Raw genomic sequence first — 27,564 nt, forward strand, 5'->3', positions numbered from 1 at the left:
ATATCAAAATGAGGTCCCCATGTCTCTCTGTGAGGTCGTAGAACCACATGGATTTCTTACAGCTAATCAGTAAAGATCAGGCTTCGTTACTAGATTAAAGTGGCAAATCTACAAGAAAAAATGTTGCAGATTTAAGAGATTTAAAGTGGGAAATCTGCACGAAAAAAGTCACAGATTTACGCGAAAAAGCGAAAAAACAACTTTTTTCTCGCAGATTCACTTTAAATCTCATAAATCTGCACATTTTTTTCTCGTAGATTTACCACTTTAATCTCGTAAACTTTTTTACCATTAATTTGAGATTTTTTTCTTACAAATTTGTAACTTTTTTTTTACCGTTAATTTGAGATTTTTTTCTCATAAATGTGTAACTTTTTTCTCAAAATATTACATATTATAATATTACATTATTATATGGAAAAACTGAGTAGAAATCACTAAACAAACCGAGTAAATATAATTGAACACATGTTTGTGTCTAGTTTAGTTTTAATGTTATTTAATGTGTTAAAGTTCTTATTTATTATTGATGTTTTATTTATTTATTTTATTTTTATTTATTTTATTTTTTATTTTTTATTCTGTTTAGGTTGGCTTGTTTAAATTAATTAAAAATAAATACATAAAAAATATGTGTGTATAATTTGTAGGGTATAACTGCAAATTTGCTTATGATTTACCTAAAAATGTGTTGTACTGACTCATTTTACACTTATTGTACACTTATAATTACAAATATTTAAACCATGTAATCTGTGAGTCAAATATTAATTTATTTTGAAGAAGTAAACTTAATTTATATATGGATAATTTACACAGAGATTCCTGTTGGAGTTCTACTAATGAATTTTGATGTAGTCAACTCAAATACTCATCATGATGATATTCAGTGTTTTTATTTGGTATGCATATACCTTTATATTACTGTCACATTTACAGGCTCCTGGAATCATTTCTCAGAGTGTGGCCTGTAAATGGATGCTGTATCCGTCAATTTTTGAAACTCTATAAAACTGACAATCGTACAAGCATGCCTGCTTCACACAACAATTGGCAGGATTTGAATTTCTCTCTCTCTCTCTCTTTCTTTTTTATACAACTTCTGTCACTTTTCATTTGCGGAGCAGCGAATGCCTTCGAGCGGAGACTGTCCAAAAGTGTTCCCTGTTATCTCCGTTGGTACGCCTCATGGCGTCTTGCCCTTCATATATGACAGACTGGCCATCTGAAAAAGGTGTAAACTTTTTCCTGAAGACGTGCTTGGATGAGACTTTGTACAAACTGGTGTGTTCAAACATATCTCGGCTCTGACCTCGCTGTATTCTCCAAGCACAGAACCTGAAGAATGGAAGACTTAAAATATCACTGAACATTAACTCTATGGAGTCTTATAAGGCTATTTTGTGCATTTTTTTAATCCTTTTCATGTCATTTTGTGTCTTTGTTTGGTCTTTTTGTGTCATTTTGTGTCTTTTTTGGTCATTTTGTGTCTTCTGTGGGGTTTTTTGTTCATTCTGTGTTCTCATTTTGTGTCTTTTTTAGTCATTTTGTGTCTTTGTTTGGTCGTTTTGTGTCTTTTTTAGTCATTTTGTGTCTTTTTTTTGTCTGTTTTGGTCATTTTGTGTCTTTCTTTAGTCATTTTATGTCTTTTTTTAGTCATTTTGTGTCTTTTTTTCAGTCATTTTGTGTCTTTTTTTTGTCATTTTGTGTCTTTCTTTGGTCATTTTGTGTCTTTTTTTTGTCATTTTGTGTCTTTTTGTGTCTTTTTTAATCATTTTGTGTCTTTTTTTTAGTCATTTTGTGTCTTTTTTAGTCATTTTGTGTCTTTTTTTTTGTCATTTTGTGTCTTTTTGTGTCTTTTTTGGTCATTTTGTGTCTTTAAAAAAAAGTAAAAAAAAAAAAAAAAAGTAGGTGCCACCACGCAGGGTAAAGATGTTAAGTAGTAGAAATGGTGAGAAGCTCCATGAATACATTAGACAGTAACTGTGAAGTTCACATGTTCTTTAGCAACCATCAGATGGGTTATTATATCCTCACAGTTCTGCAGCTGTAAGCACTGAATCATGGCAAAAGTGTAATGCATTTGATTAAAATACAAGATGACTGGTGCTCTTTCATTAAGGTGCGCAGATATGGAGAGTAAATGGAATGGATCGAGGACGGGGAGAAAGAAGAAGGGGGGAAAGGAGGAGAAAAGTGTTGAATACAGGCAGAGCTGTGAACATACAGACTCACATACTGTAGCAGCACAGCAGCTCCACTAATACTACATGATGACAGAGGTTCAGCACTGATCTCAGGCATTTGGACAAAGATTTCAAGAGATTGTGCAGTTCTGACCAGAAAAACAACAGTCTGAAATCTGAAAACAACAATGTTTTTTAATAGGTACACTGCAAAAAAAGAAAAGTTGGGTGAACTCAAAATTTCAAGGCAACAAACTCTGATAAAATTTTTAAGTCGGACAATTAAACTAAATATTTTAAGTTTTGTTTTTGAGTCTGCTCAACTCTGAATTCAGATTTTTGTCAACTCAACTGTAAGTTGTGCTAACTTACAATTTTACATTGTAATAACTTTTAATCCTTACTTCTGCTAACTTCTGCAATGTGCTGAATTGGCATATGTCGCTATGAAATGTCAGCTAATGTTGCGACCACAACTTTGAGTTAGCATTGATACGCTAATGGCTACTCTTGTAGCTGTAACAAGCAGCGCTGCTATCATCAGTTAGCCGCTAGCGTCAGTTAGCCGGTAGCATCAGTTAGCCGGTAGCATCAGTTAGCCGGTAGCATCAGTTAGCCGCTAGCTTTTGCTAATGAATTTCACCACTTTCCCGCATTTCACAACAAAAAAATAAGAGTTAGCAGAACTATTGTCGCTTGTTTTGAACCCCAACTTTAATATATAAGTAACAACAACTCACAAATTTGTTTTTGAGCAGACAACTGGCTTCCTTTGTTGTGCTAACTTACATTATTGCCCTAAATGTCAATAATTTATATTTCCAAGTTTTACCAACTTAAATCACTGTTTTAGGTCAAAAAATACAAGTTGGCTTTTTTTGCAGTGTAGGAGGAGGGTTATTGTGTGGCCATACATATATGCTGATAAGCAAATCAGCAGACAGACAGACAGACCAATGGGGGGAAATTAAAGTAAATGCTAAAGATGCGTATGTGTGTGTGTGAGTGTGTGTGAAAGTGTCTGTGTACTTTGTATTTATAAGTGCTTGTTTTTATGTGTGGATATTTCATGGGAAAAAAAGAGGTGTGTTGCAAAGTTATGTGTGGCACCTACTCTGACACATTAAAACTTTTTATTTTTCTCGCTTTGGCAAAAAAAAACGTTTCTACATTAGACGAGGGTGGCTTTTATATTTCAAATGTAATCGGAGCAATACTGCAGCCTAATAGCTGAACATATACAGTAGTAAGTGAAGACTTCTTCTTGTAACAAGAGGTAATTTACTCTATTGATCCGTATGCTCAGATAATGATGATGTTCCTTGTGTTTTCTCATTACCAGCATGCCACTGATGTTTTCTATTACCGTACCTGCCTGCTACTACCAAGACTGCCCCAGACAGTCAACAATCTCCTTTATGACTTGTTTACGTTCTCCAAGCTATTACCTCTAATGTGGTAGTGCGTTGTGATCATCACTATCTGTTAAGGGAGGACCAGCGCACAGTGCAATTGTCCTTTTCGGCTCCATTGCTCCTGGAAGCTTCTCGGAACAAATTAAAAGCATGCTTAGGCTGCTTGAACAAAATGAGGTGTATTAGGGGGGTTAGAGGAGACACACAGCAGAGACATGAGACATGAGATACTTTGGCAAAGGGTGACACTTTGTAATTTACCTTAATGAACATTAACCATTAACCCTTAACCCTAACGTGACCCGGCAGAGTTTGTATGTTCTATATCTTTGCAATAAATTATTTTCATCATTCAGTATTCCAGGTTTTCCTCAATTAGTTTGTTTTTGATCATCAAACATTCTAATTTTATGTTTTCCTTTATTATTTTTTAAATAAAATCCCTTTTTATGTACTCTTCTAATGCACAACATGGGTGAAAAATGACCCATATCCATTTTTTAGCTAAGTAGCTTGTTAAGCTAACTACTTAGCTAACTTCTTGGCTAAGTAGCTTGCTAAGCTAACTACTTAGCTAACTTCTTGGCTAAGTATTTAGCTAAGTAGCCTGCTAAGCTAACTATATAGCTAACTTCTTGGCTAAGTAATTAGCTTAGCAAGCTACCAAGTAGTTAGCTATGTAATAGGACAAAAATGTTTTTTCTTCATAAAGTATGAGAGGCAAAATGGAAATTATGATCTGTTGTTATCAAAAACAAGATATTTAAGAATACTTGGTATATTCAATCATAAAATAAGTTGATATCAAAAGATAAAACACACAGCAGCATTATATAACATGGGGAATGAATGTCAACCCAGAGAATATTGGAGGATATTACATACAGCCAGAATGTGTAAAAAAACATATTATTAAGTAATATTTTCAGAAAAAAGTTTACGAGATTAAAGTGGCAAATCTACGAGAAAAAAAGTTGCTTTTTGCCCACTTTTTTCTCATAAATCTGCAACTTTTTTCGCGCAGATTCACCACTTTAAATCTCTTAAATCTGCGACTTTTTTTCTTGTAGATTTGCCACTTTAATCTAGTGAAGATTAAACCCCCGGGTTTGTATTTTTTATTTTTATTCACACTTAATATGCCCTAATATGCCGTCATAGTCAATTTCTCCTTGTAAAAGTCACTGAAGAATAATTGTTTGTGCGACTGTTTCTTGCAGATTTTTTTTCTAAATTTTTCATTTTTACATTGGAGGTCCAGGTCAATAAAGTTAATATTACAATATTATTATCATACTGATTGGTCAGATGTCATGGTGTCACCGTCTGTGACGTAGCCTGATCTTTGCTGATTAGCTGGAAGAAAAATCCATTTTGATATCCACTGAAGTTACCAAATATAGTTCTTCACCCCATAAAGGGTTAAACCTCAATATACATTATTAACGCACATGCACAGGCCATCAGTGCCTTCCTTTATGTTGCTGATGGATGTGATTTCTCCTCTCTATTGTGCATCTATCTATTGGAACTGTGCTGTAACAGTGTATGCAAGTGAAATGTTGTGTCAGCTGTCAGAAATCGAGCAAAAAGCACCAGTGCTGATCCTGTTTCTGTCTAAATCAAGCCATGTTGGCAGCTCCCCCTTAGTTTTTTATGTGATTTTGATACACTTGTTGTTGTGATGAGTTGAAGTTGAAGTTGAAGGGTACTTCTGAGTATGAGTATGTTTGTGTGACACCAAGGGAAATCCTCCAGAGTCAGGACATTTCTGTTGCTCCTCACCTTAAACAAGTTAATTCTTGGTTATTTATGGGAAATGTGCTCATGGTTAGGTAAGACTTACCATTCAAAGTGATCCCGATCCGTCCCCCCACTTTCAGTGACAAACATCGCTGGTAAAACAGAGGATTAATGTCCATTAGTTAGATTTATTTACATTGCAGCACATAGAGAGTCCAGCGTTTGTGGTACGCTAATGGTGCGTTCAATGTCTACGCGAATGACGGAATTTTCGGCGTTGTTCCGAGTTCCAAGTTCCGACTTTCAAGTTCCAACTGTCAGTGTAAATTAAACATAAAGCGTTACAGTAAGAACGTGTTAGACCCGCCTTCAAAATAAAAGCAAACACATGTAGCTTTCAAAATAAGAGCACATGGATGTGTGAGCAGAGTCCACCACAGAATTTACAAGAACAATATATGACGCCTTAAATAAAACGTATAAGAACCCTTATTCTCCTTTACAAGAATTAATTTTTAAAAATGCAATGATTAAGATGGAATAGTGGCATTAGAATGTGCGAGAGGCACCAAATTTAGGTTTTTAGGGCAAAAAATGTAAAGGACCCCCCTACTTTGTTTGGGAATTTCACATACAAACGTATTTTTATTCATGTAAATATATTGGTTGTTGTTTACACTGCAGTTCATTTAATTTAATGTTTAAATAAAACATATTTTGGTTGGAGGGCATGGAGTGGAAAAATAACTAATTGAGTGGAAATTAATTGCTGACAGCTTCGTCCCCCCAGTTCAAAAATCCCATCCTCGCCCCTGTATATGGACTCACTGAGAAACACTTCCTCAGTCAGTAAGTTACACTGGGACCGTTTTTTTAGCCTATATTTGTTTATGTTTTGGCAAATTAGCACCATTAAAAGTTAATTATACAAATTAGCTATTAGCAGTTCCTGTTGGCAGTGCACCCATGACAGTTTACACAACCATCACTGGGTTACTGTGATACTTAAAAACACTAACAAACACAATGATTCTCTAGTTCTGAAGGTATAAGGAGCATCTTTATTCTATGATTTTCAATTCACTTTATCTGTATTTGGCAACACTTTACAATAACCAACTAAGTGATGTTTATAGATGGTTTATAAACCAACTATGAACCATTTACAAAGTGCTATACATATTTAATCGTTAAATGTTTTCAACCAATTTCTTAAAGATATATGAATCATCTCAAAATCATTAACATACTAAATATGGTGTTAAAAATGTAATAATGAGTGAAACTAAAACTATTAATTATACTTTAATTGTTTGTTAATGGTAAATTAATTGTAAATAAACATTAATATACCATCTATTAGCCATTTATACATAACTTAGTTACTTAAACAGTAATAAATTATGTATTTACCATTCTAAATGGCCTATAAACTGTTTATAAATTATGATTAAACATTAATAAACTATCTGTTTACCATTTATAAATGATGGTTATTGTAAAGTGTTACCTAACTATAACCTTTATAACATATAACATTAATATACCATTTATTTGTAATTTATAAATGATGTAATTAGTTAAACAGTAATAAATTATGTATTTACCATTCTAAATGGCCTATATATGGTTTACAAATGATGATTAAACAATAATAAACTATCTGTTAACCATTTATAAATGATGGTTGTTGTAAAGCGTTACCCTGTATTTTTTTGTAATGGAAATCCAGTTTTTCTTGCCTTATATTGTATCATATGACTGTTGCATACAGCAAACAGTGTAGACTCGCTGCTCAGGATGACAGTTTCTTTTTTGTTCCCAGCCAATATCTGTTGTTCAGGTTGATTGCTCATGTCAGGGTAAATGGCTGGAGGCTTGCTGGGAGGCGCGGGTAGTGAGGTGTGGTTGGGATGACAGAGGCGAGGGGAGTAATCGCGTTTGTCTTACAGTGAGAGCGAGATATGGAGCAGGCGCTAAGAGATCATGTACAGTAAAAAGCAGCTCCGCTCTAATTGGCTATTCTTTCATCTCCTGGGATCAATAATCCCTACTGAAGTGAAATACTCACAACAGCAAAACAGAAGAGGACATAATAACAGAAACTGCTGCATATATACGGAGATGGGAAAGACGAAGCTGTATGTGATGCAATCTTAGATATGCAAATGATTTTTAAAATAGTGATTTAGAAAAGAAAAACAAAACTCTGCCGAGGCACAGAAGCAGAATGAAAACGCTCAAATCTTTCATATTTCAAGTGAAATCGTGGTTCTTCTGAAACGGGGTTGAAAGAGATCACATTTAGCTACATTTAGCCAGCTGGTGGGAAACAGACGTGAAGAATAAAGGAGTACACACTTGAATAAAACTTGCTTACTTCATTTGTCATATTTCCACTGCAACAATAACCAGACAAAGTCAACGCTGTGGAAAGGTTGCAAACAAAGCAAAAGCTCTCTATATTGCAATCTGCTTTCTCATTATTCTTTGGAGTCTCAACACTTGTGGGAATAGTGAAGTAATTATTACGGGCAGGTTGTGGAGTTCATATTTTCATTCTCGGTGCTGAATGTAATTCTGAGAATCACTGACTTGTTGTGCTTTATTCATGGAAACAGATAAGCAGAGTACATTGTTTGTGTTTTAGACGGCGATAAACACGGCTGTTTGACAATCAAGAACACTTGCAGCTGTCCGACTCGTCTCATGTCTCAACATTATACTATTACAGTGATTATACTGTCTCCGCCTTTATACTAATGGCTCCATCAGCAAATGCCTCTCCGCACTCCAGCCTTTTGTTGAGAGCATCGCTATAAACATTGTACAGATTATGTAGTTAAACTGAATATTCATAGGGTCTGAAACTGAAGCATTTTGTGCCATAAATCTCCTTTATCCATAAACTACGAAACACATCAATTCATTACTATGAACACACACACACACTAGTTTTTTTTCCCCGGAAACACACATACGCTGTCCTACTGTCACAAACACTAATTTTCAGGTTCCCAGCTTTAACCCTCTATGGCAGCTATTCTCAACCTCGGGGTCCCGGCCCCAATTGGGGTCACAAGATGATTTCTGGGGGTCGTCAAATCATTTTGGAAGTCAGCTCTGTCTCCACTGTGTTAAAGTGTTCATGTGTTAATGTGTTTTAGTCTTTTTGGTCATTTGATGTCTTTTTATAGTCATTTTGTGTCTTTTTATGGTCATATTGTGTCTTTTTTGGTCATTTTGTGTCTTTTTTGGTCATTTTGTGTCTTTTTTTTTGTCATTTTGTGTCTTTTTTGGGCCATTTTGTGTCTTTTTGAATGATGTAACCTTATCCAGGCTTCCTGCCTGTTATTTCTATCTCCTGTACCGACCTCTGTAAGTCCTGTTTTGTTTTACCTCGATAGCGCACTTTCTACGGATGTGAGCATGGGTTATTACTGTTTTTTTGTAACTTAATTTGTTTTATTGTTATTATATTTTTGTTTATATATTCATCTTTTCCTCATCTTTATTGTTTTTATCATTAATATTATTATTATTATCGTTATCAGACTGATTTGAGATGATAGAAAGGCAACAGAAACTCAAATAACCACTTGTTAAAAACCAAAGTATGCAGAAGAGCTTCTCTGTACACCTTGCTAGCTAATTAAGTGTCCGGTGAGTGTAATTATGCTGTCAGTGATAATAAAGAGTATAAAGTGATGTGAAGATATAATGGGGACAGGGAGGTTATGGAGGAGCAGGGTCATGTGGTCACAGGTGCAGAATGCTGGATATATTGTAGTGTGTTGCGTGTTTTGGATGATGGAGCGAAGAGGAAACTATTGCAGTAGTCCGGTCTGAGAATGATGAAAGCGTGGGTGAGGGTCTCAGCAGCTGAAAAGGTGAGGGATGGATGGAGGTGGGCGGTTTACAGCCAGCAAAACAACTCTGATTGATGGGACAACAAATTGATTTTGACCTGGAAGATGTCTGCTAGCAAACGCACCATCATCTGCTAACCTGAACGCTGTGATAATAGTGAGATCTGGCCTGGTACAGTCGGTTTGTCCATCATCAGCAAACTGCTGTCAGTTTACACACCCAGAGCAACGATCCCCCTCCAGCTGGTGAGGAATCTGGAAGTTTCACTCTCATACTCTTTTAGCTCTGTTTTGTTCTCCACCAACACCCATAAAAATGATCTAGCTATTTTGCTACTAAACCATGGGTCTCAAACTCGCGGCCCGCGGGCCAATTGCGGCCCTTGTGACGATATTTTGTGGCCCCCACCTTGATATGAAAGTTTAATGTGAGTTTTATATGAATGGCACTTTACCGTGTTGTGTGTGGAAGGTCCCTTTAATTACTTATTTTGGTAATTTAGTGTCTTTTTTTGTGTCTTTTTTGGTAATTTTGTGTCTACTTTAAATAATTTTGTCTTCTTTTAATAATTGTGTGTCTTTTTTAAGTAATTTTGTGTCTTTTTTGGTCATTTTATGTCTTTTTTTTAGTAATTTTGTGTCTTTTTTTGGTCATTTTGTGTCTTTTTTAAGTAATTTTGTGTCTTTTATTGGTCATTTTGATACTGCCTCCAGGTAATTTGAGTTTGAGACCCCTGTACTAAATGTTCCACTATGTTTCCCAGCTAGTTGCTAACTGTGTCTGTATGGTTATGTACAGTAGGTGTGACTTTTTTTTACTTATAACAGCTGCCTGCTAGCCCTAATAACCAGGTTGATAGGAACAGTGGGACTGAAGTGTCATTAGCATTCTATTTTGGTCATTTTGTGTCTTTTTTTTGTCATTTGTGTCTTTTTTTTGTCATTTTGTGTCTTTTTTGGTCATTTTGTGCCTTTGACAACCAGAAGACATTGACAACCAGAAGCCCAAAAAACAGACACAGGTTATTAGTGTGCAATGAAAAGGAAATGTGGATGTTAAACAATTACATATGGGTGTAATGTTCAGCTATATACATACTTTTTTTTTTTGCACTATGCAGCACAATGTAGTGCTGCGTCTCTGCATCACTGCCTAGCTTATTATCTTACAGTGTCCTTCATTACCAGGCTGACATTTCTCATTTCTGATATTTTAGGAGAGTCCACAGACCTCTCCTCACTTCTGCCTCATGAATAATAGCCAGAAGAGGTCTCGAGGGAGATGAGATTTTTCTGGCCTTTTCTGGGGTCTCACCTCACCCTTGTCGTCTTGCCAGGAAACCTAAAAGACTTCTCCTCTCTACCTTTTCCCTCTTTTGGGCACTAAATCCGACACACCTCTCTCTCTCTCTCTCCTGCTCCCCGTACTTATCTCCTCTTTGCATCGCTCCCTCTTTTCCTCTCTCTTTCTCCTTTCAAATCATTGATTTTTCAGAGCTTCTATAAAATATTTACAATGTGTGGGCAGACTTCTTTCTCTGGGAATTTAGAGGAGGGGGGTGTGGGGAGGAGGCTGTGGTGGTGGGGTGATCATTTTGAAAGCGAGTGGTAAAAGGAATGAGGGAGTGGGAGAGGAAAGCAAAGGGAGTAGAAAGAGGAGAGAAGAGAAAGAGGTAGATAAGTGCGATGGAAGTCCACCCAAAGTCGTGGCATGAATATCAATGCTCTCCTTTGAAACAACTCCCCGTTATAAATAAATAAAGAGAGGTACCGATAAAGATCGTTATTCAAGGCTTTTGTAATACTGTGTTTCCCCTAAAACCTCACAATGCATCGATTGTGAGAGGAATCTGATGAATTCAACCTCTTTTCATCTTTACCTGTCCTTTGTTTCCACTCGAGGATGCACTCTTTCCTTTGTCTGTCGAAGTGTTGTTGCGGTTTACAATATTACTTCTCCCTCTTGCTCAGATTGCTGCCTAATTAAATAAAGCCCTCAGGACTGTTTCTGCGTAAGCTCTGTTGATGATACAGACTTCAACCAAGACTCAGATTCCTGAGCTGTCAGAAATAGGAAACAACAGCATCTCTTTATTATTGAAACCAAAGCTCGTGTAGCTGAAAAAGACTTCAAGAGAATCAGATTTTCCTCACTTGTTTTTTAAAGCTCGTACTAAACAAATGATTCACTGCTCTGTCAAGTCAAGCAGAAGTTAGAGAATGAATAGAGAGAATACACCAATAGCCTTCAGTAATAATTGTTCCACAACTTTAGGTTTTTAAAAGATTTTTCAAAACGGGAGACATCCTTTCATGTGGTCTGATGAAAGTTTTGGTGAATTTTCTTCCATAAGTTGGGCCATTCCTGTTGAAAAACATATTATTTTACTCTTTAAAATGGACTCTTTACTAAATATTTAATTTGAGCAATGAGTTTGTGTTATCACAATGCTGTCTGCTTAAACTAATGTTAATGTATATTAGTGTACAACAGCAAATTCCTGAAGGAAACAGGATGCACACAGAATCGTTGTTAATCAGTATAATAAGAAATCATAATTATCATAATTGGAGTGATCAGTGTAGTGTATTTATGTTACATGTGGTATATTTTATGTTACTTTAATCAGACTTTTGCTGAAGTTTAGGCCCATTCTGACTGAGTGCATAAAAGCCTTATAAGGTAACAACTAGGTATAGGGAACTATGATGTGATGTCAGATATTGGAGGCGTTTTTAGAGCTTAATATAAACAGTATGAGTTGTATCCTTTTAAGGTTTAAAAGTCTAACCTTGAACCCTGCACGTGTACGGACAAGTGCACCATGCATTGAGCTGTATGTCCTCATAATTCTGGTTTGCAGAAAGGTTAAATACACCCCGACACACAGAGAGAGAGGGAGAGAACAAAAGGACTGTATTGGAGATGGGACCCTGTTTTTTAGCAGTCTTTAGCCGTGTTTCCTTTAGGGGGAAGAGTGGCAACCGGGAAAGTTTCAGGCCACGCCCTCTCAAAAGTCCGCTCACTCTGCGTGTCTCTATTACAAAAAGGTCCCCAGAGGAATTTAGAGACTCTGGAGGTGACATATGGTTTTCATAAACAAACCAGCATGGCTAATTATGCACAGCTTCTCCACTGATCATAAACATCGTGATCGTGAATTAACCGGCATCACTAACTGTGCACAGAGTGTCTGGTGCTTGTTGTAAACAAACAGAGATGCTAAGTGAACACCTCCTGCAGCAGCAGCACATACACACTGTACTGCTACAGAGCTAACTGTTAGCCTGTTAGCTAAGGGGTTAACATCCCCTCCGGCTCTGTGAATGCAGCTGGGAGAGACTGCTGCAGGAAGAATGTCCCGCTTCGAATCGTTCTTACTCCTCTTAACAAGCCATCGCCTATGCAGGTCGTTAAGTTGCTAATTATAGCAACAAAGTCGCTAAGTTGGCAACATTTCTTCGCTGGCTTTTACAAATGGTGCGTGTTGTTGTGGCGTCGAGTACTATGTCACATCCTGTTTAGCGATCTATCCAATCAGCAACCAGGCTTTTTTCAGGGGAGAAAATAGACCCTGCTCTTCTACAGGGATGAAAAAAGTCCAGACAAAAGCCCGCTGGCAGTGTATTTGGATGTCTGATAATAAAGAAAAACCTTCCTCACTCAAGAGAGGTAGTAATTTCACTCCATCAGCCAGAAGATCTGCATGTTAATTATTCTTAGTGTTTCCTTTAAAACATAACACCACACATCATTTCAATTCAAAATTATCACTGGCAGGAGATCAACACGCCCTCATACCGAACGGAAACAGTTGCCGTTTTTTAGCGCATTGTTGATGCTGTGCGACGATTGCAGTTTTGTGAAGCACTCTTTGTTTTTCTGTGTAATCAACTGTGCCTCATGTCTTGTTCTCCAGGTGGGAGGGACGATGTACAACACGGGCCGCCACGTCTCTCTGCGATTGGACAAGGAGCATCTGGTGAACATATCTGGAGGGCCGATGACGTACAGCCACCGTCTGGAGGAGATCCGGCTGCACTTCGGCAGCGAGGACGGACAGGGCTCTGAACACCTGCTGAACGGACAGGCCTTCTCTGGAGAGGTGAGTACACTCTACCTGAATAACAGTAGAACTGTCACTGTCTAAAGGAACTCGAATCGAGTACTGTGGTATTAAACTGAACAGCATTTTAGCTGCTGACAATTAAAGGAGCTGGCTCTTAAGTCTTTGGAGTCTGGGGCTATTCTGTTGGTTTTGTTCACCCTGCCACGTTGGTATCATTGTTTTCAGTACAACCTCACCTATATGACCAGATTATTATTAAATATATATATATATGTGTGTGTGTGTGTGTGTGTGTGTGTGTGTGTAAAAACACAAAAAACACACAAAAAAACACAGAAAACACAATAAAATTACAAAAAAACACAAAGACACACTAAACCACACAGAAAACACAAAACTTTTTTTTTTTTTTTTTTACAAAGGATGCACATTAAAAAAAAAACACAAAGAAATTACAAAAAAAAAATGTTGAAAAATATATGCATGCTTTGCATTTGTGAGAGTACTGCTAGAACCAAAGTTAACATTTGATAAACTGCCATGGCTAATGCAAAAAAACATGTTAATGCTTTGTACTAGTGTTGGGACAACGAAGCTTCATGAAGCATTTTCTTTATTTTTTGACCTCACTAGATGGCAGTCTTGGCTTTAAAAAAAGGCTTCATCAATGGTGATTGAGTGTGTTTTCAGCCCTTTGTTGAACAAAGAGCGCCATCTCTTGGGCTCCGTAAATAAAGAAAATGCTTCATGAAGCTTCGTTGTCCCAACACTAATTTGTACATACAAGAAAATGTGATGTAAGGAAATTGAAAACTCACAGAGGCAAAAGAGGAAAAACAAAGTGATGCCAATCAGATGTGGCTCTGAAAGTCTCTGTGTTAATGATTTCTTTTTCCCTGTGAAGAACTGCATATGCACAATGTGTGAGAAATTGGGGCAAATGGTTAACTACATCAGTGAATAAAGTGGATTTACCTGAGCTGACTGTGCTATGTGTTGGCAGGTAGTCAGCTAAAGGAAAAGTTATGGGACATTTTACTGTTTCCACAACAGCCTCCCAAAGCTATAACACTGAAATGCTAGTTGACACAACATCTGGTACTTCAATAATTCCAGAACAACATAAACTCACAGGCTACTTTATTAGGTACACCTGTTCAACTGCTCCTTACACACATATCTAAATAAAAATATCAGCCAATCACCTGGCAGCAACTCAATGCATTAAGGCTTGTAGACGTGATGAAGAGGAGGAACGCTCTGAGATGATGATGTCATAACTCTGACACGAACATTCCATGCAATACACATCCATTATAATCTCTGAATTTCTCCAAAAATGATCATGGTCATTGAACAGGGATTGATAAAAAACTATATGACCTATTGAAACGTGGATTAATACACCGATACACAACACTTGTGTCTACTGTTTAAAGTTTAAATGGAGTCTCTAGGTGAAATTATGCCGGAGAAGTAGACGTTTGAAAATCTCAAATTATTGTTCTTTTTCGCTCATTTTTTTTCGGCTGTCCCATTCGCTTCAATGCAAAATTGAGCAGTTTTTCGCAACTTATGTCGCGAAAAATTCGTATTTCATAGAGAAAAGTAATAGCACACCGATCCCGATCAAACCACACGTTTTGTTATATAATTTGTCTATTAGCGGGACGAAATTGTGTCCGGAAGAGGAAGAAGAAAAAATCCACAGTATAACAGTAGTGCTCGGTGCGATTGCCCCGTGGCCCTAATAACCTTATTAGGGCTAAGATGGATAAACCTAAGGAAGTAAAGGTAAAATTATTATGACCTCTTTAAATCTCGCACCCAACACATAACCCATGTTTGAGTTTGTTTTTTTGCAGAACAGATGAGAGGAGAGTAAAATCCTTTTGACTATTTATTTAAGACAATAATATAATGAAAGAGTGAGCATGTACATGGACCTTCTCTGTTCAGAAATCACAGGCTGCTAAGCAGTTAGCTGCAACCCCCTCCCAGAAAAGGACACCTATTGTTACTTTTACACAGAGTTTTATAATATGAATGTGCGACTATCCGATTGGTCAAAACTGTTGGGGCAGCACCATGGTTTAGACTCGGTCCGCCCATTTCGTTAGCACACAGGCTAGTCCTAGCCTCTTGGTGCTTCAGCTTCCGGTCACCGCCCTGTGGAAGGAAAAAAAAAGCTAACAGCACACTTTTGTATCTTGTCTAGTGTTCGTCAGTGCCTGTCTCCACCTGGTCAGTGCCTGTCTCCACCTGGGCCCGCGGCCTTGAATTGGAGCACAAAGAGTGCTTCAGTTTTTTATCTGCTTGCCCTCAAATAATGTGGCGATGTCCAAAAGCGTTTTCAGTATGTCCTTTCTTTTGATACTCCTTATTTCTGTGTGCTGTGCCCCGCCAGATACACCTCGAAGCAGCATTTTATTAATTGTATTAATCTCTAACACCCATAACAAAAAAACTAAAACTAATACTAAAACTAATAAAAAACTAAACTAAAACTAGCAAACTCACGCTAAAATCTAATTAAACTAACTGAATTTGAAAACAAATATTCAAAACGAAATTTAAACTAAAACTAATGAAAAATCCATAACTATTATAACTTCCATACCTGTGTAAAGCCTTTGCATGGAGATCAAAAAACGCCCTGGCCAAGTTGGTTGTAACTCATAAAGTTCCTCTCCATCCAGAACCGTTCCCTGATGCTGCATTAGAAAAAGGTCTCAACTGACATTGTTGGCCTTTTTCACACTGCACCAAGAGACTGCAGTTGGATTACTTCATCAAATGGCCAGAAGTGGCTTTTGTCGATGCTGCGACAATCATCCAGTTCTTTACAGCAGTCCAAGACAGCTAGTGAGCGGTATGGAACAAATAAAGTATATAAATGTTTACTTTTAACAAAGACAACATTGACATTTGTTAATTAAAAGTAACTGCAGTCATTTAATCACAGCTTGTATTCCTAGATGCTGTTGTCTAATACAGAAAGGGCTTCACATCTGGTTTCCATCCGCTTTTTTAATTCTGTGCTTTGCTACCAAATAAGAAAAAAATAGGACCTCTGTATTCACTGCAAAAACTGACATTTAAGTAAGATTAAATATGTTAAATCAAGGGGATATCTGCTTATTTTTTGTCTGATAAGATAGTTCTTCTTTGTCAGCATCTTTTATGTTCGACTGTTTCACTTGTTTTAAGTGTTTTGGTCCTTAATTATCTGAAGCAGATATTACAGCTTGTTACTGAGATTTTATGACCTAAACTGAGTAAATACATGCTTGAAACTAGAATATCAAGAGTTACAAAGCTATTTCAGCAACACTTACAAGTATAAAACTGCTATTTCAAAGTAATAATTTCTGATTTCAAGCATAACTAAGAAATCATAGCTTTGACATAATTTTACCTCTTCACATACTTAAGTGTGTAGTAGTATGTATGTAATTAACTAGTACATTAGCACATAGCTGTAAATTGACACTTGATATTTAAACATTTAACATGAAACATTTAACGACAACAATAAAAAAAATCACTTGTTATTCGTTAGAATACACTAATTATAAGGTATTTGTGGGTTCCTGAGATCAGATATTTTTACTTGTTTTGGAAAGTCTTGGCAAGCCAAATTTTCTTGTTCCATTGGCAGATAATTTTGCTATTTTTAAGCAAAATACACCTAATTTCTGTACTTTTTTTCTTGTTTTTTAGAGGTGGCTCTCTCTCTCTGTATGGATAAGTGTTTCCATCATGATATTTGCCATTTGTGCGGTCAAGCAATGATACTAAATACAATATAATACAACAAAATATGAAAAGCTGAAGTAGGATTCCCTTGAATACATTTGGAGGTTTTCACTTCTCTGTTCTATTATGTGACCACTTGATATCTATCTATCTATCTATCTATGTATCTATCTATCTATCTATCTATCTATATGTATATATATATATATATATATATATATATGTATATATGTATATATATGTATATATTTATGTATGTATGTATATATGTATGTATATATATGTATATATGTATAGATAGATAGATAGATAGATAGATAGATAGATAGATAGATAGATAGATAGATATGATATGTATAGATATGTATAGATATGTATAGATGTATAGATATGTATAAATATATTTTTCAAAACCTTATCCCTCTTTGACCCATAAATTGTTCCTTAATGGATGAAAACCTTGACTCTCCATTTGAAGTACATTTGATTTCCACTTTTCAGTCAAACACTGTGTCATTTAATTCGGTGGAAGGTTTTCACACCTAAAAGAGCCCCTTTCCCCCTCGATCTGCAGAGAAGCATGCAATGCTCTAAATGAGTTTTCACATGATGGCTGCAATTTGCATCCGAGCTTTCAGCAGGAACAAACTCGTCTCGGAGACGAAAGTTAAGCATTTAACTCCTCCACACACACACACACACACACACACACACTCGCTCCGACCTGCTCCTCACACAAGCTGTCGCACTCTGCCATTTTAAAAATTTGCAACAATTAGCTTCCCCGACTTTGATTGTTCAACAAAATCATGAGTCACTCACATCGCTGCATTGCACTGCCGCCATTATATGAAAAACCAATTTATGTGGCAACAAAATAATTGCAGTCTTGACAGGCAAATTTATTATAATTAATGATAATCATTTATCCTCCCTTAGAGTCTGAGAGCTGATATTCAAATCATAATAAAACAAGTGTTTACTGTGTCCTTTGGGGTGGAGAGAGCTGTAACCCGAGCCTGAGAGGACAAATCATACCTACACACACACACACACACACACACACACACACACACACACACACACACACACACATTGCAGTATATCAAGGCTCTCTCCAGGGCTCGTTTTTTTCTTTCACCCCTGATCTCACTGATTTGCCTTTTGTGGGTTAAAACTGTGTTGGAGGAAAAAACCACAGAAGACACAAAATGATAATAAAAAAAAGACACAAAATAACAAAAAAAAAAGACACAAAATAACTAAAAAAGACACAACAACAGACACAAAAAAGACACAAAATGACCTAAAAAAGATACAAAATAACTAAAACAAAACACAACAACAGACACAAAATGACCAAAAAAGACACAAAATGACAAAAAAAAGACACAAATAAATAAAAAAAGACACAAAATGACAAAAGAAGACACAAAATAACAAAAAAAAAAACACAACAACAGACACAAAATGACAAAAAAAGACACAAATAACCAAAAAAAGACACAAAATAACAAAAAAAAACACAACAACAGACACAAAATGACCAAAAAAGACACAAAATGACCTAAAAAAAGACACAAAATAACAAACAAACAAAAAAACCCACAACAACAGACACAAAATGACCAAAAAAGACACAAATAACCAAAAAAAGACACAAAATGACAAAAAAGACACAAAATAACTAAAAAAGACACAACAACAGACACAAAATTACCAAAAAAGACACAAAATGACTTACAAAGACACAAAAAGACATGTGTTTACTGTGTCCTTTGGGGTGGAGAGAACTGTAACCCGAGCCTGAGAGGACAAATCATGCCTACACACACACACACACACACACATTGCAGTATATCAAGGCTCTCTCCAGGGCTTGTTTTTTTCTCTCACCCCTGATCTCATTGATTTGCCTTTTGTGGGTTAAAACTGTGTTGGAGGAATTCTTCAAGTAGAGACGCTCTTCAGAGATTTCCAGCTGATATCTGAAACGTGATGTCACACCGTTGCCTCGTTGCACACAGCCTCCCTAAGGCGAGCAACGGAGGGAGGAAAGGTTGTGCAAGTAATTTCCACTGGGGATGAGGGAGGGACATGCCTTTAAATACTCCCCATGTGTAAAGTCTTTAATTGTAGAATGTAAACTCCCTGAAGGTTGCTGAAATCCCAAATTCCCAGACAACAAAAAAAGAGACGACATGGCAACAGTGTCTTCATACAGCTACACAGTCCTTTACCCTGGCTGCTGCTGCTCAGGAGACATACAGTCGTTACGTTAAGAACGTGTTAGACCCGCCTTCAAAATAGCAACAAAAAAAAAAGCAAACACATGTAGCTTTCAAAATAAGAGCACATGGATGTGTTAGCAGAGTCCACCACAGAATTTACAAGAAGACTGTCGAAGTATGACTTAATTAAATCACTAAATTATTAATTTGGAACTGACCATATGAGTATTCAGTAAAAGTTGATGGTCTGGAGTTCAAACAATCAATCAGACTTTATTTGTATAGCACCTTTCATACAAGAGAAATGTAACACAAAGTGGTTCACATAAAAAAGGAGAAAATAATAATAATAAAACATAAAACAAGCAAACACCCTCCATCCAACCATCCCATTATAAACAAAGCACAAACTGATGAAGCTCCATCTCAACATGGAGCTGTGAGGAAACACTGGAGGCAGGTTAGAAATTAATTAGATCAAATAAATAAAGATAAAGTAAGTTAGGATAAGATAAAACAAAATATAATAAAAAAACAAAAGTAAATAATAATAACAATAAAAAGTAAAACAAAAAAGCTAATTAAGAAAGATGAAAACAATAAATAAATAATTAAAAAGTAGAGCATGATATATATATATATATATATATATATATATATAAGTAGACTATTATATAGTAGCAAATAAATAAATAAAAGAGAAGATGTTGTAACACTAAGATGTATGAGCAGAAAAATATTTAAAAATGCTTCAGGTACAAGCCAAATTAAAAAGTTAAGTCTGAGTTCTTTCAATAGAACTCATTGCAGCATTTATTTGTGCACCACTGAATAAACAGCATGAATATTATAAAAAGCATCTAGTCAAAAAGAAAGCAAAGCAAAACAAAGCATACAATATCTAATCCGAGCGATGCTTATATACATGTGTGAATGTGTGTGTATGTGTGAGAAAGAGGGTGTGAACAAAAGGAAGATGGCTGTCTGGGCTCCAAGTGCCCGATAAAACAAAATGGCTGAATCAAAAATAACTACAGAGACAAAACCAAGATGGCAGAGAGAGGGAAAATAGGGCCGCAGTCCAAATATATAAAAAAAATGACCTCCTTTGTCTTTTCCTAACCAGTTTTTCTTGACCTCTGTGGAAAACGTCAAGAGGGAAAACAAAAACGACACAAATGACCAAAAAAGACACAAAATAACTAAAAAAGACACAAAATGACTAAAAAAGACACAAAATAACTAAAAAAGACACAACAGACACAAAATGACCACAAAAGACACAAATAACCAAAAAAAGACACAAAATGACCAAAAAAGACACAAATGACAAAAAAAGACCCAAAAGAGAAGACAGAATAACAAAAAAAAAAACACACGGAAAACACAAAATTACCTATAAAAGACACAAAATAACTAAAAAAGACACAACAACAGACACAAAATGACCAAAAAAGACACAAATGACCAAAAAAAGACACAAAATAACTAAAAAAGACACAAAAAAGACACAAATAACCAAAAAAAGACACAAAATTACCAAAAAAAGACACATAATGACTTACAAAGACACAAAAAGACATGAAAAGGATTGAAAAATAGATCAAGTAGCCCTATAAGACTCCATAGAGTTAAAGCAACACTACGCCGAGGGCTCACTATTCAATGTTCATAATTAATCGATGTACTCAAATGTGCAATATCAATATTTTCTATGTACAATAGTGTTAATTCAACTGTTCAGTCCGTTGACTTATTATGATTTGCTTTGTTGTTGTTTCTTCTTATTTTATTAACTGCTACGTCTTGTTATTGCATGGTACCGTTTGCAGCTAGAACACTGTCAAATAAAATAAAATAAAAAAGAACCTAAATATAGACAACCCAGTGCAAAATACTACTTTAAGGTTGCAAATGCAAAAGTAAAAAAAAAAAAAAAAAAATTGCCACAAATGTGAAATGAAATGTCTGTCATGTTGAAAATCATTGCTCATGCTCTTTTCCACTCGTATATCAACACGAGTTATTCTTATCAACCACGACGGTGTTGTGCCTTTATGTACGAGGGAGCACGCATTAATTCAGCAATGAGGCGTTGCCATGGTGACACTCAAAAGCACTATCAGCAGCCCTGAAACTTTTGAGCTACAGAGAATGAACTGAGGATCTGTATAAAGGGCTACTATAGAGTAAATAGATAAATATAAAATTATTTCTCCAATGCTTCTGTCTTTAAATCCCTTTTTAAATCTCTTATAGTGTCTCTTTTGCTTCTGTTTGTGTGTGTGTGTGTGTGTGTGTGTGTGTGTGTGTGTGTGTGTGTGTCTGTGTGTGTGTGTGTGTGTGTGTGTGTGTGTGTGTGTGTGTGTGTGTGTGTCTGGAGTTGCTACCCATCTAATCTGAAAATGAAACACCTTGGTCTTTTAATAAGTGCTAAAATATTCCAGATATTATTCCTTTTTTGGGTCGGCTCATGTTTTCATACACTCAGAGATCACTCAGCTATCCTATTATCCTCTAATATAAAAAAAAGGGGGGAAAAAGCGTTAAGGCTTTTTTTATACAGTCTAATTTGACCCATACCATAGCTGATAAACTACCAATATTGCTAATGATTTTCTAAAATGTACCTTTGGTGTTTTTCCCTCCTTCTTCACAGCTACTGCCTGGTGTTAATTTCAGTGTGCTGACTGAAACACAGGTGATCCATCAAAGGGAAGAATTAATCTCTTGTTCGTTAATTACTGAAGTATGGTCACATTCTTGAAAACAGGATTGAAAACATCCTGACGATGGACTCAAAAATCTACTTTAATACAAGAAACAAGTATATTATTGCTTTCATGGACTTCCATGGACATGAAAAGGATTCAAAAATGGACAAAATAGCCCAAGACTCCATAGAGTTCAAGCTAAATCTCCGCTTAGCATGCTAATCGCGAATAACAGAATTTGCACCTTACATGCAGACCACTACAACGTCTTAGCCTGGGTATACCCATACTGACTTGCACGCTCAATTTCATTTCGAACCTGCAGATAGTCTGGTGTCTATAGCCGTTTCTCAGCCCTGTTTTAGGGATCCAATCACAGAACGGGGAGGGACGGCGAGACGATGACGCGTACTATTGGACAGACGGAAGCTTGTAGTTTTGTAGTTTTCTTACAGATCCAACATGGCTGCAGCAGACGCGAAACTCTCTTTGGATCTAGCTGTAGACAGTGTTCTAGATAGTTTAGAGCCAAAGTTTATTTTAAAAGAAGAACAACGTTTGACTTTGCTCTCCTGTTTCACCACCAAAAAGGATGTTTTAGCCTTAATGCTTCCAACAGGATTTGGCCAAAGCCTAATCGACCAACTAGCCCCGCTACCGCTCGCTGCTGTAACCATGGTGATCTTACTACGAGCCGGGGGACAGCGGAGCCGCCCAGAGACCCCCAGCAGCTCGTCTGTTGACCATAAAATCAGTGTGTGGCTGAATGACATGGGGGGGAATAAGGCGTAAAAATAAATAATCTTGCAGAAAGCGAGAACTGGAGAAGCAAAGCAGCAAGAAACACTCTCTCTCACACACACACACACACCTGGTAGACTGTGAGCTGAAACTACGGAGCAGCCAGAGTCAGAACATGCTGCAGAAAAACGTTGCAGAAGCACAATTGAGCATTTTAGTCTCAAAGTAGAGATGGGCTAGTCTGGCTATGTAAACATCAATTTCTGTCGCTCTACATACGTCATCTGGTATAACTGATACGATTGGCTGAGAGCTACCTACAGACGCTTATGACAGACATTCGTAGCGCCCAATAAACGGCTCAGGAGGATCGTAAACCACGCCTCCTCTACGGAGAAATGAATTGGCGGTATCCAGAATAGATCTCATTTGTGATATGGTCTGCAACTCCATAAAACACTTACTTTTCATAAAGTACGCACAAGCGCAAGCCACATACTAAGTCATAACGGTCAGCGAGATATGCCCTAGACACACATCCACACACACACACACACACACACACACACACACACACACACTTCCACACACACACACACACACACACACAGACACAGACACACACACACACACACAGACGCTTCTTGCTTTTATAGATACATTTAGATCATCTGATGAAACAACGTGATGATGGACAAAAATTGAAATGGTTTGCATTCAAATAATGATATTAGTTATAATAATTATTATATATTATGTAAGCAGATTAAATTCTGATGAATTAGCCCCCACAATCTGAAGGAGACACGGCTCGTTGCTAAAGAGAGGATCCAGCTATATTTTTTCCAATTCAATTCAAATCTTGTTAAGTGTTGGAGAAGGATTCGCCATAGGCAGCTTGTTCTAAATGTTTTTAAACCCCCATCAATAACAGATCAATCACTTTGTATGTCACACACAAAGACATCACATTGAGCTAATAATATCAGCTCACTGTGGCAGATTCACTGTCACAGGCTTTTTGGGGAGCTTGTTTTGTTATATTTCCCCTTAATTATCATTAATCACTGTTAAACTGCACATTTCGCCCACATCTGCCTGCTTATTGCAGTGGATTTAAATCACATCTGAACATCACACACTCCTTGTTCTGAAGAAAACAAACATAAATCAACATAAAGAAATAAAGCTGACTAAATTCTGGATTACCTTCAATTAGCATTGTAGCATGGATGAGTATTAGCACACACTCTAAAAAAATTACACTGGCTCAACTTGTTGTAACAATTTGCATTTATCTTTTTAAGTAATTCCAACTAAGACATTATTGAGTATTTCCCATGAGACTTTTATAGCTGAACTAACTCAAATAGTCTAGTACAACCAACATGATTTGTTTTGTCCTCTACAAGCTTCATTATGTTGAACCAACTCAATTTTTATATCAACGTTTTAGTGTTAATAAGTGGTCAAATTACTCCAGAAAAAGACACAAAATTACAAAAAAGACACAAAATGACAGAAAAAAACTAAATTACTTAACAACGCACAAAATGACCAAAAAAGACACAAAATTACTTTAAAAAAAAGACACAAAATGACAGAAAAAAAACAAAATTACTAAAAAAGACACAAAAATACCAAAAAAAGACACAAAATTACTAAAAAATGACACAAAATTACCCAAAAAATACACAAAATTATTAGAAAAAGACACAAAATTACCGAAAAAGACACAAAATTACAAAAAAACGACACAAATTACTAAAAAAAACAACACAAAATTACAAAAAAAGACACAAAATTACCAAAAAAGACACAAAATTACCCAAAAAGACACAAAATTACCAAAAAAAGGTACATAATGAATCTATTTAAGTTGCTATAACTCTTTTATTTTACTTTCTTTCTACTCAGCAAAGTCCATGCAAATTGTTACCTCAATTTTATTCTAATACAATATTAAGTTTCATTACCTTAATACTTTTCCTTGTTAAGTGAAGGCAGAAATGCTTATCCATATTTCTGAGTTAAGACATCTTTCTTCATTTTCAATTTTGATCAACTTCTTGAAATAAGTTATCAACTTAATAAAACAATGGACATGTAACAAATTGTATTTTTTATGCTGAAAAAGCTCATGTTTTTAAGTCATACTCACTAACGAACCTCCTGAATATTTTCTTAGAGTGCAGACGATGTAATAATACTTGTTGATTTCTGCAGCAGCAGTGTTCTGTTGGCCAGTAAAACACTCAGGGAGCAATGTAGATCTATGTGATGATTGTGTGCAGGAGCAGGTCCCGTCCGTTGGTTAGTTTTATGGATCTACGCTCCGGTTAATCTGAAGGAGGGAGGATGGATGGATTGAAGCTGAGATGGAGAGCGCCATTTCCAGCCCAGCGCTTTTAAGCCCCCTCTCACTGTTTGCGCTGAATGCCTCTCTTCCGCTATCGACTTGCTGTCTTCATATTTCCCTACCCCCGGGGCGAGGCCAGCCATCATGCCATAAAGAGGCTGTCATGACCTCCCAGACACACACACACACACACACACACACACTCCAGAGAACACTGGCCAGCCAAGCAAAAGTGACCCTTTTATGCCCAATTCAGTGTTGTCTCAAACCGCTTACGCTTAGTGTAGCTTCAGTGAAGGTTTCATTGCAGGTTTAACTGACTGAAACCCCTCAAGCCTAAAAACTTCTGGCACTGGAGTGTTGTTTTTTTTCTCCCCCTGCCCTGTTTTATTAATTAAGAGAAGCAGAAAAGGCAACTTTTTTTTCAGAAGAAGAAGAAGACATTAGTTGAACGTTCACATTTCGACTGTATTACACTGGGATTTTCAATAAAATGGAAAAGTTCATGTGCAAACAATAGTTAGCTCCAATTTCACCCTCTATGGTATGCATAATGATGCCAGTTTGTTTTTTTAATATATGCTGAATACATACACACACTACCAACATCTCATGGTGCCATGCTGATTCCATAATGGTTCATTGTTGCCTGAAAGCAACATAGCAATTTTCCATAATGGTACGTTGTTGCCTCAGGGCATTTTAACAAGTTTCCATTATTTAATTAGAATATAAATTGCATGAAACTATCAAAAATGAAGGTTTACTCACCTATCAGTAGCAATAAAAGTTTTTCCAGATGGAAAAGGGCCAGAAAATGACGTTTTGAGTGTTTTTTTGTTGCGCAAAATGGCAAAGTTGTTTCCTTTGGAATAGTCTGCAAAATAGTATTTCAATATGGCCTCCTGGAGGTCATGTGACAAATTAAAGCATTGCTATTGGTTCCCTATACTCTTCCCTCTTTTTAAAAGTATCGCATCACTCAAAAAGATGCATTGTAGAAATTTGACAGGCCAAAAATGGGTATGTTGCCTGAGGACAGTACCGTACCATAGAGCATGGGTCTCAAACTCGCGGCCCGCGGGCCAATTGCGGCCCTCATGACGATATTTTGTGGCCCCCACCTTGATATGAAAGTTTAATGTGAGTTTTATATGAATGGTACTTTACCGTGTTGTGTGTGGAAGGTCCCTTTAATTTACCTTTTTTTGGTAATTTTGTGTCTTTTTTTGGTAATTTTGTGTCTTTATTTGGTAATTTTGTGTCTTTTTTTTTTAATAATTCTGTGTCTTTTTTAATAATTTTGTGTCTTTTTTTGGTCATTTTGATACTGCCTCCAGCGGCCCCCAGATAATTTGAGTTTGAGACCCCTGCCATAAAGGGTTAAAATAATGCATACAAAATAATAAGTTAAAAAATCTGAATGTGAAAGAGAGCCAGGGCAGGATGTGAACCACAGCCTCCAATGTACAAGCCAGATAAAGTGCTTTTCTAGTCTTTGCGACAACTCAAAGTGCTGCACACTACAGATAGCGCTCATTCACCCGTTCACACACACACAATCATACTGGTAGCCTTAACGGAGCCACATGCCACCACCAGGAATTAATTCATTAGTTGCGGCTAAAAGAAATGTCATAAACCAAACTGGACAAATGTTTTGGACAAGCTGAAAATTTGACCTGATTAAGACACTTGATGAAAAGTGAGAGACTTATCAGAGTTACAATTCATCCTAACTGTAAATGAATTTTATAAATTGTATTACAAATCTAGTGAAGATGTAAAAGCTAAAAAAAAAAAAAAGTCGTGATTGTGAGTGCATGTGAATGGGTGAATAATAAAGACAGCTGTGTTTTGGAATAAACACTATAAATACAGTCAATTTGACTTCTGAAAATATGTTGTCTCAAAGGTGCATTAATGGGCTTTTTTTAAAACTTCGACTCACAAATATTGAAAGCTGAACCTGGTAGATTTGATGAGGGATTTGGATTTGATCAGCACATTCGATACTGGATTCTAATTAGATGAAGTGCTATTGAACCCCAACCTTAATTTGTACTAACTCTGTAATATCTGTCACACTGTATTATATAATCCGTCTGCATTTCTGTCATCCTCACAGTTGGTTCAATAGGCACCAGGAACAGGGTGTTATGGCTGAATCTTAATGGACTGTGCCTTTTAGCTGAGTGGAGGTGTGACTTTATTCAGTAGTTAGTGTGAGTGTGTGTTTGAAGAGAGGGACACTGTGACAAATGATGTAGAGCTGCAGGCCAACATGCACTAACTCTTCTCTTGTGCTCTGTTGTTATAGTTAGAGTTTATAATCACTTGTTATTCGTTAGAATACACTAATTGTAAGGTATTTTTGGGTTCGTTGAGATTAGATATTTTTACTTGCTTCAGAAAGTCTTGACAAGCCAAATTTTCTTGTTCCATTGGCAGATAATTTTGCTATTTTTAAGCAAAAT

The 27,564-nt window shown here is 36.5% G+C and overlaps 1 protein-coding gene across 2 annotated transcripts in view; it reads left to right on the plus strand.

Annotated features, from left to right (window-relative positions):
- Window positions 1-27,564, plus strand: part of ca10a (carbonic anhydrase Xa) — a 357,338-nt gene that overhangs the window by 299,442 nt on the left and 30,332 nt on the right. For both annotated transcript variants that reach the window (XM_059324697.1, XM_059324696.1), the window contains one exon: window positions 13,134-13,319. In XM_059324697.1, coding sequence (XP_059180680.1) covers window positions 13,134-13,319 — 186 coding nt within the window. The remainder of the gene's footprint in view (window positions 1-13,133; window positions 13,320-27,564) is intronic.

The sequence above is a fragment of the Centropristis striata genome, chromosome 21, assembly GCF_030273125.1.
Source record: "Centropristis striata isolate RG_2023a ecotype Rhode Island chromosome 21, C.striata_1.0, whole genome shotgun sequence".
Lineage (NCBI taxonomy): Eukaryota > Metazoa > Chordata > Actinopteri > Perciformes > Serranidae > Centropristis > Centropristis striata.